The sequence below is a fragment of the Amphiura filiformis genome, chromosome 4 (assembly GCF_039555335.1).
Source record: "Amphiura filiformis chromosome 4, Afil_fr2py, whole genome shotgun sequence".
Taxonomy (NCBI): domain Eukaryota; kingdom Metazoa; phylum Echinodermata; class Ophiuroidea; order Amphilepidida; family Amphiuridae; genus Amphiura; species Amphiura filiformis.
This window is the reverse complement of record NC_092631.1, coordinates 51,660,076-51,675,394: the sequence shown is the minus strand read 5'-3', so window position 1 is coordinate 51,675,394 and position 15,319 is coordinate 51,660,076. Positions and strand designations below refer to the sequence as shown.

The 15,319-nt window shown below is 36.1% G+C and overlaps 2 protein-coding genes across 2 annotated transcripts in view; one reads left to right on the top strand and one right to left on the bottom strand.

The window, feature by feature from the left end:
- Positions 1-3,835, top strand: part of LOC140151042 (transmembrane protein 104-like) — a 39,053-nt gene extending 35,218 nt beyond the window's left edge. Inside the window, 2 exon segments of the mRNA XM_072173232.1 lie at positions 688-1,223; positions 1,225-3,835. Of these exon segments, the coding sequence (XP_072029333.1) occupies positions 688-1,223; positions 1,225-1,452 (764 nt within the window). The 3' untranslated portion in view covers positions 1,453-3,835.
- An 8,077-nt stretch (positions 3,836-11,912) lies between these two features.
- Positions 11,913-14,400, bottom strand: LOC140150247 (uncharacterized). Its single transcript, XM_072172251.1, has 2 exons — positions 13,392-14,400; positions 11,913-12,724 (listed from the first exon to the last, which is right to left on the bottom strand). Exons 1-2 carry the CDS (start codon positions 14,206-14,208, stop codon positions 11,913-11,915), a joined length of 1,629 nt encoding a protein of 542 aa, XP_072028352.1. The 5' UTR covers positions 14,209-14,400.
- Positions 14,401-15,319: the final 919 nt, after the last annotated feature.

The window sequence follows — 15,319 nt, the reverse complement described above, 5'->3', positions numbered from 1 at the left end:
TGTTTTCTAGGTTTTCAATGTTGGCAGGTATGAATACACACAGGCAATTTTGAGGAGGTACTCCTTGTATATAATCTTTTTGAATTATACAGATAAAATTATCTTTTCAAGATGCTGCACAAGTGGCACAATCTGATCCAACTGGGCCACCAAAGAAGCCAATTTGAAAATTAAATTATCATTATCAACTTGCACGGTAGAAAATTTTGCTTTTGCATGAAATATTGACCTCCCCTAGCATACAGTTGCAAAGTTGGTGAAATGATCCAGAGGTACATTATTCTACCCTCCATGAGTGACACACAAACATGGTGGAGTAGGTACTCTTTGAGTCTAATCTCCTTGGTTATCATGCAACTATACTCTGGTTCCTCTCTGTAGTTCGGTAGCGATGTCAATGCTTCTTTGGGGCTGCGCTTCAAGTGTACCGACAAATCGCCCTTGTACGTGTGCGTGTACTCTGTGCGATTAACTTCAAATGTGCGATTTGATACTGCGACCAGCAGTACACACCTGCATCACTACCAAACTTGAGGTGAATCAAAAACACTCATCTCAGAGAGAATGGACAGTGAAGTATACCTTTCTTGTAGATGACAGATAGTAGCTTAAACTTTTCAAGAAGCTGAAGAAGTACTGTATGACTTAACTCAATAATTATCACCTTTTTGTGTTTCATCTTTGCAGCATTTGGTTTGATGATCATTCTAGCCATAATCGTCCTTGTGGAGGGGAAAGAGCACAAGCACAAACCACGGCTGGTCGGACCCTTTGAAAGCATCCCAAATCTGTTTGGCATCGTCTACTCCTTCATGTGCCACCATTCATTGCCTTCATTGGTTACGCCAATCAACGATAAATCCAAGCTCACCCGGTTCTTCTTTGGAGACTACATGCTTATATTGGTGTTTTACCTCATGTTATGCTTCACAGCTGTCTTTGCTTTTACGCTGGTTGAACTTCAAGATATCTACACACTGAGCTTTTTTGGAGATAATCCTGTGTTGGATATCGCAGTGTTACAGTACTTCCTAGCATTGTTTCCAGTATTCACATTAAGCACAAACTTCCCAATTATAGCTATCACACTTCGAAACAATCTAAAGACGATATTCGCTCGAAGGACCGGGCAACCGTACCATTGGGTCATCGATAGGTTGTTCTTCCCACTTCTAGCTATCGTCCCTCCGGTTATAGTCGCGTTTGCAACGACAAACGTGGACGGAACTCGTAGGCATTACCGGGTCTTACGCAGGTGCCGTTATACAGTACATCATCCCTGCCTCTATGGTTTACTACGGTAGAAGAGAGACTAAGAAACTATTTGGTGAAAGATGGGGAAACAAACACAGATCACCATTCCATCATAAAGCATGGTGTATATTCGTCATGTTATGGGCGGTGGTGTGTGTAGGTTTCGTAACCGCAGACCACATCATAAGTGGGAGCTGACAATCACCGAATTCTAGATCTAATGTATTTTTTTACTTTCTACAAAAGGTATGATAATTATATTTTATAATAATTTTGTATATATAGAGAGATATGTACAATTGGTCTTAAGATAAGGTGTAAGATTTCATGAATTTGAATTGTTATGTGAGTATACTGTGATCCAATCAAACAAAATGATAGCCATTTTGCAAAAAGTAAAAATTCAGTCATATTACGTTAAATCTGTCCTTAAACTAGTTTTAATTTTCACTTCATAATTTGAGTCCTCTTAAGTTGACTTTCTGCCTCTAAGAAAACCAGGTGATCAGGGTCCATTTCACTAAACTTTTAACCCTTCGTAACTCAAGTAACTGTTTGTAAAGTTATGAATACCCAATACTAGACGTAACTTTACGAAGGGTCCTTGTAGTAAATCCCTATAACTTTCGAAGAGTACTGTTGGAAGTTTAGTGAAATGAAACTTATGACTCGTCTGAAGTTATGAACGATTTTGAAACTTACAAAGCTTGGTTAAGTTTAGTGAAATGGTCCCCAGATTGACATAATAATGTATTTATCATCGACCCAAACTCAGAATGAATTTGTCTTTGTTTTGTTTGATCAGGTCACACAAATGTATGTAAGATGAACTTTTATCAGATATTTTCATTTAGAATAGGGGGATTATTTTTCTATTTACCATAAATGATATTGACTAACCAAAATTGAGACAATTGAATGTTTGTTAGCAGTGCACATTAATTCAATGCATTCTGAAACCTAACAAAAAGTTCAGTAGCTTTATATTTATGGCATATTTTCTCTTTATTCACATTTGTTTTGATGAAATGTTATTGTGGCAATTATGTAATGACTCAAATGATCAGGATTGCAGACAATGATATTCGGGAACAGGGGGTACACATGCATGACTATCAAAATTTATGTCCCATGTCGGAGAAAAAAGAAAAAGGAAAAAGAAAAAGAGAAGATAAAAGAAATGAGGCAAATATTGGACAAAATTAAATAAAGAACCGGAAGATTTAAATGAATTTTAACTTGGAGTACAATAATTTAAAGAAATACAATAATTCAAGAAAGTTTATCAATTATGTAAACAGGCATGAGAATTTTCCTGCTTTTGCAGGATTTCCTGCTTTTTGTGGTCCAAATTTCCGCACTTTCTTTTAATTTCAGCCCGTTTTGGGCCTTTTTAGCCTCATTTCACACGCTTTTTCAGGCTTTTTCAAACTTTTCAGGTTTTTTCATGGATGATCATTCTCATGCCTGTGTAAAATATCAGGCAATAAGGAAATTATTCCAGAGAGACAGCGGAACAAAAAATAAATGGAGAAAGAATCACAATACATTTTTTTCTTCAAAAACAATGACAAAATATTGAGGAAAGCAAATTTGTCTTATTATGTAATATCTGAGACGAATATACACATGTATGTCGTTACATTCGTCTCAGGTAATATCAGGCAAATATGCGGAAATTATTTTAAAAGATTGGAAAAAAGAAAGAAGCATAGGCTGAGTAGATTTATCAAGGGTGAATGTGTTATATGTGACTGTAATTGAGAATAAGCAAAATTTTAGATGAATTAACAGTAAAAAAATGGTGTTCCTGCATTTTACATGACAGTATTACATGAAACCAAACCTTGATTTCTTGCCAGTACCGTATTTACTTTATTAAATGCTCCCCTTCTATTAATGCCCCAATCAATTTTCCAGCAAAAATAAATCAATTTCGGCCATACAATGCTGAAGTTTCCATGCTAAGTAAGCTTACCATGGTCTTTATCTAAAGATTTTTTTGGAATTGTCGTTGTAATCAAGACCTCTAATAAACGCCCCCATTTCGAAAATGTCACGCCGCGGGCGTTTAATGGAGTAAATATGGTATATTAGTGTAATTCTAGTGTAGAATCATGAATATATTTTTATTGGAATTGAATATGTGATACAATCAATGAAAATGAGCCTAATGTCAAAAGTTTAATTTTGAAGGTTTTACCTCAGTTACTAGCACTTGAAACACTACATTATGCTGCAAACCCCATATGAAAATTTAACTTGTGGTCACTAATGCTGGTTTAATACTTTCTTGCCACTTGCCACATTGTCGCTCTTGACAATGATTTTACTTCACTGCGCAGTTGCGCCATAAACGCTAGCGGTGACCAGCAGCAAGCTGATATATCGATCACTCCACTGCTTTGCCCAAAGCGGCAGATCGCTAGGAATTGAGTTCAAGTCAACTCGAGAACGGTGCCGCGCTGATGTATAAGAACAGGAACCGATTTTTGGCGGTGCTGAGCGGCAACATAGGATTTCATCTTGGTAATGCCGCTCCGCTTGCAGAAAAGTACTAGCGTCAAGCAGGATGAAACCAGCATAGGTTATCTAGGCAATTTATCAGTAGCTAAAAACAGTAACTCAAAATCAAAATGAAGACAATAGCTAGCCTCATTTGCCCTTGATTGAATCACAAATAATTACATTTATGTTATGAACCATCTGTGAATTTATTGTCACAACAAACACTTTCACAACTTAAAAACATTGATTTGATTCATTTTCAAAATCTGTCCCAGTAGAATCTCGCAAGAACAAAGATTTTCCACAACTCAAAGTTGATTTGTTACATTTTTGAAATCTAAACCAGTAGATACTCGCAAGGACAAATACTTTCTGCGAAATTTCTCTGCAAGCAGAGATTGATTCTCAGGTGACTCCTTCATGTAATTTTACACAAAATTAGGGTTAGGGTTAAGGTTAGGATTAGGGTTAGGGTTAATTTAGGGTTAGCATTAGGCTTAGGGTTAGGGTTTGGATTAGCTTACACAAAGTCAAAATAATTACATGAAGGATCTAACGATTCTCACATTGGGTGAACAAAATCCAGCCAGTGTCTTAGCTAGCCACCTGTCCACCCATCACAGCTAAGATGAGCAAAATTAATGCCTTTGACAGATGCTACATTATGATTGTTAATATGTTGAGAAAGGCTATTGACCTTTTTAGTAGACCAGATTTGCAAAACAAGGCTATAGCAATACATTTTTTAACTCTTTGAACCCCCAATGGGCTGCAAAAGTCTGGTAAATGTTTTAAAGGTCAAATTAGGACAGCAATTTTATTCAAATGACGGGCAAACCTCAATTCCTAGCTAAGACCCCGATTCCAGCCTTGTGATGAATGTGATGACTTCCTGTGTAACAAAATGTAGAACAATAGCAAATCAAGTTTGTGTTGTGTTGGATTTCTTGCACTAGGTATTGATATTATGTGTGTGTGAAGATGTGACCAATCACCTTGTGACCAATCAACTCATGTCAGAAGCAGCGTTCGAAATAGGGCCGGTCAGCCGGCCATTGGCCTGTAACTTATTGGCCTGGCCGGTAACTTTTCTGACTGGCATCTAGTTGCTAGCCCGGCTGGCCGGTAACTTTTTAAGGTCAAGCCCGGCTGGCCTGTAACTTTTTGAGGCATATTTCGAACACTGGTCAGAAGACTGTATTTCAAGATAATAGAATAAATAAAAAGTAACAAATGGTGAGGAATTTGTATAATAATTTAATATGTCAAAAAAAAAGCTATTCTACATTCTGCTTTGTAATATGTCGCAAATGTAACACAATCTGATTCAATCAAACCCAAGTCTGCAATAATGAAATTGAGATATAGACACAAATAGGGAGCAAACACAATAAACATAAGAAAATAGACATAAAAACTTCATAACTTTGTAATCAAATGGGCCAAGAATTTAGGAAGTTAAATAACAGTAAGCTTACAAGTTACATGTATGTACTCAAGTTAGTTATGGTAATTAATAACTCAATTTTCAAACTTGTCAACTCTGGTCTGAATGGATCATATTGTGTCACAAATGGGTATCCATTCCATTTCAGTTGAAAGTCGGGTTGTTGTTTCTGCCTAATTTAGAAAGTGTTTTCATTCCAAGTTGTTCGAGTGTACGTGGGTGTGTTTCGCTAATACTTCAATATGGCGTAAGTTTAAAAATCCGTCATAAGTTGCAACCATTTCAGTAAGGAGATTTACAATTAAGTATGCATCATTAGTAAGTGGGTTATTCCAGTTGAAGTCCATGCACCTCCTATGGAAAACTTTACCTTTAAAATCTTCCACACAGGGAGTATGAATTTCAAATGGGGTTACCTGAATGAGTGACTCCATTTAAAATCTACACCCCCTATGTGAGAGATTAAGGACAGGTCTTTCATAGGGGTGTTTGGATTTCAACTGCTATAGCCCAGTGTGGATTTATAACAGGAACACTTTTGTAAAGTTATGAGTAAAGAGTACTTGGGCAATTCCAAGCGTTGCGGAATGATGCAAACTGCCTTTGTACGAATTTCTTTTTGATGCAGCAGCCAAATATGTATTAACAGCACAAGGTGAATAGCATAATGTTAAAGTATTTTTGGTTAGTGAATGATTAAGGTAGGAGAAACTTTTCCAAACCACCCTAATTTCCTAATTTGCATATGCAAAGCTCAAGGCGTTGGAATGATGCGCACAGGACCAGTATTTTTTGCACTAAAACATTTTTGACAAACTCTGTGAGTTTAGTAATCTGAGATATTAAATTTGCCACTTAATCTAAAGCTTAGGATGTAAACTGACAATTGTCAGTATCGATTTAAAAAAAATTTGGGCATCGTCTCTTTATGCCAAATTTTCCGACACTAGGTCACGTTGCGGAATGATGCAAGGAGCGTTGCGGAATGATGCTGTGTGTAAAATCCCATAGAAAATGAAAAGCAGTCCATGTTTGAAAATAAAATTAAATAGATCAATAAATTTGAGTAAATTGTGTTTTATATACTTGGCTACTTATGTTAGCTGACAAATATCAATATTTATCCAAAAATATTTTTCACCGATTTTTTTAAATCAGATAACTTGTGTTGCATGGTCACATTTTGAAACTAAAATTATGTCAACATTTTGCTAGTCTAAAATTCTTGGAAGTGAAATTTAGCACTGGGTGTTAGCCATAGGATGTAACATAACAACTATCACCATCTATCAAGAAATAATCATCACTGTTTTTATTTTATCGTAAATTTAAAGAAAAAATCCTTGCAATCCATGAATCCTTATGGCGTTGCGGAATGATGCAGGGGGTTTTGTAGAGTTATGTTACTTACAATGGTTCAGGCAATGCTGAAACATCAATTACTGTAAAGATAATTCTGTGCAATGCATTTCAGAAAGTTCTAACCCAAAATTGTGAATATTTTTTTTCAAACGGGCACATTATGAATTATGCATCATTCCATAGATTTGGAATGATGCAACTTTAATTGGTCGTTACATACATAAATTAGACTTTTTGAAAATTATTTTTGGGTCATTGGATAGGGATGAATAAATTTGCTTTGCATTCTAGTTTCAATGAAAATCAACCTTATTTTAAAATTGCAGTGGTAATAAATGATACTTTTATGCTATGGAATGATGCTTTTAATCGTAAAATTGGTACTCAAACAATGCTGACGAAGCTACACGTTATAAAATTTGAAAATTTCTGGTGTTTATATTTTAAAAACTTTATATTCACATGCATAATTTGTTTCCAAAATTTTACAGTACAGAGCAGTTGCTGTGTTTTTAGTTTTGCTGCTTTTACCAGTCAAGAATATGCAAATTTATGCAAATTAGGATGTTTTTCTAACAATGGACACCATTTCCTCCTAAAAAAAGTACGTTTTCAGAAAATATAGCTTTTTAGCTACAATATGAGACCAAAATCACATACTTGACTTGATTTTTAAATTTTGACAATTTGGGCGAGGTTGCTTGGAATTGACCACTTACGATAACTTTACCTATGATGAATTGCTTACATTACGATGGGTTAAAGTTTAGTGAAACATACCCTGGGTTGTACACAAATATTGTATAATAGCGATCAAGGGAAATTAGTCGAATATCCAAAAGATATAATTTCAAGTGTTTTGCAAGACCTTCAAAAAATGTTATAATGTAAAACTCATATGCTGGCGCGTCGGGAAGTAGTCAAATCATCCAACACCTCGGGACCAGTAGTTTGGACTACTTCCCCTTAAAACATGTTGTATTTGTATAATGCAGTATGTAAACCATGGAGGTGTATTAAGGCGATATATTACCCTGATTTTCATCAGTACCCATCTTCTTTTTTTTGTTGCAAATTTATAAAGTATATAAATATGTTCATCATCTCATGTCCTGAACTTATAAAATATCTCTACATACAAAGTGGTTTAAAACCATTTTAGAAAATCATTTTAGCCCTATATATTTTTTTGTTTACTGTATCCTGGTAACTGAGATGTGTGTTTCATAACAAACCATAATTGATTCTATTGAACATGTCCAAGTAGAATACATGAATAGAATACATTAAATCCTTTGTTATACTATCTATAGAAATGTACTCACTGATTATAACACTGAATAAATTAAATAGGCCTAATCTCTTCCACATAGACAATTTAATACTACACCATGTATGTATCTTCTATAATGTGCTGTTAGGAAAAGAGATTAAAAAAGGCTATAAGGTCATCAAAGGTCAGGTTATAGGTCAATTGGTTCAGGTCAAATTCAGGCATCAATTTTGAATACATGTGATAGTCTGTGATATCATACATGTCATAATGAGGCATCAATTTTGATATTTTGTCTGTTACTGGATATATAATGGAAATGTGTGAGGTGGATATACTAAAATACCTTGGGATGTAAATGGTGAGTACAATTTAGATTGCCTAGTTGAGATGGATTGGGCAAATAAATATAAAATAGTTACCAAAATCACAAAAATGAAGCTTACGGAAAACTACCTAATATGGTGTTATAGGTGAAAAAAATACAATCTTTTTCAACATTGCTGTAGTGTGGTTGTGGTAACCTGTTACCTATGGCTTAATTAAGTTTCAGTGACATAGTGTTGCAAGTTCAAAATACAAAATATAGCTCAACATTGAAAATAGAAGCACTTTAACCGGTTCGTTTTTTGATAGTTGTGGAGCACCAAGTTCATGAAGTCATAAAAGAAATCAGGGACCACTTATTCCCATTTTACATATCAACATTATTTCCCTAATGTGTTAGCAACACATATCCAAAATTTTAACGAAATCCGTTGATAGTAAGCTTTCCAAAATGAAGTGAATTTAAAACATCAATGATGTACCACTTTTTGGCTTATACCATTAGAAGCATGTACGCGTCATTGATACTGATGCCACCAACTGAACGAGAAGATTTGCCCCTTCATTTTGCATACCACTTTGTCCAATTTCTTTTCACATTTCTTCACAAAATAAAAAAAAAAAAAAAAAAAATGCAATGGGTGTAGTACCCCCTTAACACTGACACTGCACTAGTAATATCTAAAACCACTCGGATAGTTGACTAAAGTTAACAAAAATACAACAGACATTTCAAGCAGATAAACTGCCCTTCCTCAGGGACAAACAATAAAATATATACAGCCAATGCTTGAAGCTAGTTACAAGAGGTAGCAAGCATAAAAAAATTAATCAAATTACAGCAAATAATTAAACTAATTGTATTTTTATTAATTTTAACAGTAATGTGATTTCATAGTCTATGTCAATTTATATTATTTCACTGCATATTGGGACATATTACTTTTTGTTTTTTAAATATCTGGAAAAATGGTTTACTTTTTTTTAAATTGTACAACTAGCTATTTTAGTGGTAAAGATGCTTTACTTCATAAACTAAGGTGCTTATCGCATGCATATATAAAATATAACCAAAGTAGTAAAAAATGATCAAAGAAAAAAAGTAACATGCAGTATGTTTCTCAGTATGTCTTCCAAAAAATAGCAAATTATGTGTTGTACATATTTTCTATTTAATTACCGGTACAATTAAGAGAGCCATTGTATAAGTCCTGCCTCCACCTGCCTCTTCTGCAAATAGTACCCTTTTCATATTTTTCATGATTACAATTTAATGCTCTGAAAGATCATTCAGACTTAAAATTAAAAATTGGATGATGGTATAATTTTGTACGGTTAAAATGCATTTTTATTACTGGTCACCTTGCTGTTTGGTTACACATTTCGAGGGCTGAGAGCCAGAAAGCCTCAACTCACAATCACCTGCTCCCACAAAATGAGCATAAAGTCGCTAGGGCGCCATAGAAGATGACAAAATTCAATAGAAAACAAAAGACAGTGTGGAGGAGATACTGATTTTTGGAGACCAAAACAAGGAGCAAACTTTATGCTCATTTTGTGAGAGCTGGTCATAGTGAGTTACGGCTTTCTGGTTCTGAACCCTCAATTTGATATTGTTTCAGTTATAATCGGTTAGTGTAATTATACCAACTGTATGTAGAGCTAATCTTGTACAAGGAATACACAAATATTTTTATGTAAATGTTTTAAGATTTTTTACAGTTTCCGGTGTATCAAATCTTACTTTGGGTCAGACGTCACATACACAAATTTGGAAAAGATATCAATATACATTTGTCTTCATTTTGAAGGTTTGATTACCTTTTTTGACTTGATTAGCACCTCTACCTTAAAGTCCCCTTCAGGGCTCGTGCATTAGACGCATCAACATCTCAGTACGCGTGCATTATTTTGTACAATTTCACTCCCAACAAGTGATACTCATGTAATAACCTATAAATAGGGCATCATTATAAGCACCTTGTAGATATAACTTTGCTACGCATCCTGGGCACTAATTAGGCCAATTATTATAGAAGTATATATTTTGTAAATTTTAGAATTATCTGACTGATATTATGTAATAAGGATTGGATGCCTTATATTAATCTATTATAAATACTTATATTATTTGAGGCCAAAGAATATTAATTTTATTATATATGCGTCCAGATGCATTCCTCCCCGCCTTTAGTTAGTAAAGTAGCTTTTTATTTCATTTAATTTATGTCCATAGTATGTAGAACATTATATGTAGTAAAGGCAGTAATTTTTGCGCTTTTCGCCATCAACACATCAGCTACCAAATAAAATGCACGAATATGTTCTTTTATGCGTAGGTCTATGTATGAAAAATCAAATCTTTTCTATTTTATTGAGTAAATTGGTCCATTTATGAAACTGGTTAGGTATCAATTAATATGTTTGAAAAATTGAGAGAATCCGGGTATAAACTGTTTTATTTCACTGGTATTCAACACAAATGTTGAAAAGTACTAAAATGATAAGTTTCCTTGTTAAGGTGGATGCATTTTAAGTATCAAAATGGACTTGTTTTGTAACTTGAAAATAAAGGTGACAAAATATAATTTTTGTGCTTTTGGTGCTGCTTAGTAAGACAGACGAAAAACGACCATCTTTTTATGTCTACGCATTAACATTAGTTTATCTATTGAGGTAACAACTCTAGTGGGTTTACCTCAATAGATAAGGGGGTACCGTACTAAACCCTGGCCAATTTTGTGCCTATTTTTGCATTTTTCTCAAAAATTTTAGCGCATAGGTGACAAGTAAGATATGTATATTATAGGGGCAATGACTACAACTACTGCACTGAAAATTCAGCAACTCAAGGCAAGTAGTTATTGATTTACTGATGAAATATTTGTTTTCCCTCATTTTTGACTGTAACTCCACAATTGTTGTCTGTGCTGAAATAAAAATTTCCAGTGCAGGACGTAGTTGTAGTCCTTGCCCCTATAATATACATATCTTACTTCTCACCAATGCGCAATAATTTTTGAGAAAAATGCAAAAATAGGCACAAAATTGGGCAGGGGTGTACCCTCTTAATGCCTATATACACATAATGCTGATAGGTTGGCACAAAGATAGCCATTAACCGCCCACTCAAAGTTTTACAAATTTGGGTTTGAAGCTGCATGCTGATAGGGCATTCCAAATGCCTATAATATTTTACACCTATATATTTAACACCTACAGGGTATCTCATATAATTAGTACTGATACATACCAAAACTGTTCCAAAGATATCCCAATATCATTGATTTTCAATATTATACACCACAGATCTATGGATCCTGTGTCATGAAAATTAGGTATTACGATATTGTTATTATGTTGCTCAAGTGAAGTAGGAAACTGTCAAATAAATGGGTACTAATCATTCTTGGACACCCTGTATTAAATAAATTATACATGGGAAGAAATGAAACTTATACTATTTTTCATCTTGCGTTAAAGACATTGCATAGATGCGTGTGTGCTCTCGGGCATCGACTCGCTCACAGCCACATCCCACGGAAGATGTCCTGATCAACAACCTCCTCCCCACTTTTTGGCCCCACAAATTAAACTTAAAATTACAACATATCTTTAGATACATCTGGATTCTGGTACAAATTCAAATTTCAGTTCAAGTTCAGATGATACGGTTTTGCTTCCGAGCCAGTAACGGATTCCATTTCAATACACCCAACACAGTCCTTTATCTGTATCACTCTAGTACACCAAACTGAATATTTGAGTGTTACCATCAGAATTAGAAACTGCTAGTATCCCTTCGTCTGTGATCGCCATCCCTCTAAATGCCACATCCCCCAAGTCATCAATGACACATCCAGCATTGATATATTGTGGTGTGTCATTTCCCTGCCATGTGTACTTATACACGTAACCCTTCTTATCCCCTTCATGGTAACATGCTACATAAACTTGTCTTGCATCATCCCGAAACGATGCAGCTCTGAATTTACACCCATCGGGTGGCTCTATTTGGCACCGATCCCAGCTTGAACCGACCCTCTTAATGAGCACTCTTCTTAGCCCCATTACCAACAAGTAATCGTGTGTGATCTTCACATCGAATGGCCTGTAACCAACTCTCACAATTCTTTGATGATTAAACTGATGGGGCAAGCTACATACCAAAAGTTCATCCCTGCACCAAATTGCTATTACTGCTGTGTTAGCATTGGTTGTGATACTCAAGGGTGCGAATGTATATCCACCTTGAATTGGGTATTTGTGAACAAACTGCGATGCCTCTTGTCTTGGGAACTCGTAAATACACGGCTGATCACTGCATATAAGTAGTATACTCTCGGGCATTGACTCGCTCACAGCCACATCCCACGGTGTAACAATGCCTTTCCATTCATTGCATGTGAGGGTGTAACGGAGACTTGTTCCGATCATCGTCACCTGATGTACCTCTACTTGATATTCTACACAGATTGCCAGATGGTCTCCAGATAAGAAGTGAACGACTCCCACCTCGCGTATTGCATGCTGCTCTGTCCACTGTGTTGCATCTGAGAATACAGAAACAAATATGGAATATATAGGTTCATAACGCACAACTTATCATCCATTAAATGAAGCTAACACCAAATGTTTGCTAAGTTTATCGAAATTGAAATCAGAATGAATTGACTATGTCACTTGAAATCCATACACCCGCCTACAGGCTGTATCAAAATGATTGGTACCCATCAGTTTTCAGTCATACAAACATCACTGCCACATCAAAATGCAACATAGGATCAACATAATTTGTTGATGAATGTGATTTAAACAGTCATATAACTATAAATTATGATCATTTTAAGAAGATTCTACATTGCATTTGGAAGAGACAGGCTTTTTCAATAACCATCCATTCTGATGGGTACCAATCATTTTGATACAGCCTGTATGGAAGACATGTCCTTAATCTCCCACACAGAGGTGTAAATTTTAAATGGAGTCACCCATTTAGGTAACCCATTTGAAATTCACACTCCCTATGTGGAAAATTAGGGTTGTGTCTTCCATAGGGGGTGTATAGGTTTCAAATGGAATAACCCATATACTGGCATCTTGGTTCAGCACATCTACACCTAACAGATTGTTCAACTTTATTTGAATAATAGCCTGTTGTTCACACTATCTTTGTTGATGCATAAACAACCCAGTAGAGCAAAAGCTTTGGTCACTTACCATCAGCTTCAATGAAATGCCTTTTCTCCTTGTACAAATCATTCTTGTACTCACGCCATAATGATTTGACAATTTCACTACTCCCAGGTCGCTGGTTACGATCTCCATGCCAGCATCTCTCCATCAGATCTCTGAGGAATGGAGGACAGTCTTGTGGAATTGGTGGGCGCAGACCAGATTGGCAAACTTGGAACATGACAGCTGAAATAGCCATCCCTTCATACGGTGCCTCGCATGTCAGGATCTCCCAGCTAATAATTGCAAATGCAAATATATCTGATTTTGGAGATATTTCTTGATCTTGTATTGCTTCTGGAGCAAGCCATCTTATAGTGCCCTTCATATTGGTTTTAATTGAGTCCTCCAGGTCTCTTGCAAGACCAAAATCGCAAATTTTGAGCACATCATCAGCTGTTATCACGCAATTGGGCGATTTTAAATCGCGATGAGCCACATTGTTTTGCTGCAGATAATGAATTCCACAAGCCAAATGAAACATCCATGTATGTTGTAAGTTCTCTGGGAGTTTATCTTTGTCTTTAAGATAACGATACAAAGATCCTTTGGATGCGTATTCAGTCAGAATAATCACATGTTCTGCTTCCATAACTGTGTCATAATACTTGATAATATTCCGATGGTTAAGCTTCTTCAGGAATTCAATTTCTCGTGGAGTAATCGGGTTTTCTTCATCTAAGCTCATCTTCTTGGCAGCTACTTCTATCTTCCCATGCTCTTGTGACTTCCATTTCACACGGAATGCATCTGCACTTGCCCCTCTTCCTAGGCATTCATAAAAACTTAAATTTGCACCCATTTAAAACAAGGAATGTCTCACTATCCAAACGAGACGGAAACAAGAGGGAGATCACCATATCCCTGTGCCTGCATTATGCTGTCTGCATATTATCTGAAAGATTTTTTATTCCATGTTCTGTTTACCATTTCCTTTATGAGATTACATGAAGCATGACCAAGGTAAATGCACGCTGGGTTTATGAACAAAACTTGACAAATATTGAGAACTTTTCAAAGTGGACGATGTATAATAGCTGCCATATACATGTACCACCTTATCATATTTAATCCATTGTCAGTAATATTGCTCAATGCTCAAAGACATTTCAGTTTATACAGAGGAACTGAAACTTAAAATTGACTCCAAGATAGAAGGAAAAAAATCTTGTAAAATACCCTGACCACTGTGCTGTTACCCCCATGGGCACAATAATTACCTTACCTTACAGAGCCCCTGATTGGTTAATTACATGATATAATCATCTGAGTAACCAATCAAAATAAAGCATTTAGATCTCTCAGCTATTTATTTCTAGAGCTTTTTTAGCTTAACCCTAACGCTCCTGAATACTACAAAATACTACTTGATATATGCGCTGTTCGTGCATGCATCCCACGTGGTGTGATGATGCAATCGCCCTAAGTGATATATAGGCACGGTTTCGCTGGCCAGCGAAGCCCAAGACCCGTGGCAAAGTGTCGCCGACCAAGTGCTTGGCATGCGAGGGGTCTCGGGTTCGAATCCCACCAGAGCAAACAACTTCTTTCCTTCTTTTCTCTCTTTATTCTTTCCTTCTTTCCCTTCCCGTCGCCAAAAAGCCCCTAGGCGGTTAGGGTTAGGTTACCACTATCGAAATTCAGTATAGGCTTCCTTAACCCTAACGCTCCTGAATACTACAAAATACTACTTGATATATGCGCTGTTCGTGCATGCATCCCACGTGGTGTGATGACGCAATCGCCCTAAGTGATATATAGGCACGGTTTCGCTGGCCAGCGAAGCCCAAGACCGTGGCAAAGTGTCGCCGACCGAGTGCTTGGCATGCGAGGGGTCTCGGTTCGAATCCCACCCAGAGCAAACAACTTCTTTCCTTCTTTTCTCTCTTTATTCTTTCCTTCTTTCCTTCCTG

What these genes read in the sequence shown, in the direction of transcription:
- LOC140150247 (XM_072172251.1), bottom strand. Translation starts at nt 14,208, where the DNA reads ATGGGTGCAAATTTAAGTTTTTATGAATGCCTAGGAAGAGGGGCAAGT. An exon ending in GCATTTCATTGAAGCTGATG is followed by an intron (nt 12,725 to 13,391) that starts GTAAGTGACCAA and finishes CTGTATTCTCAG; the next exon opens with ATGCAACACAGTGGACAGAG.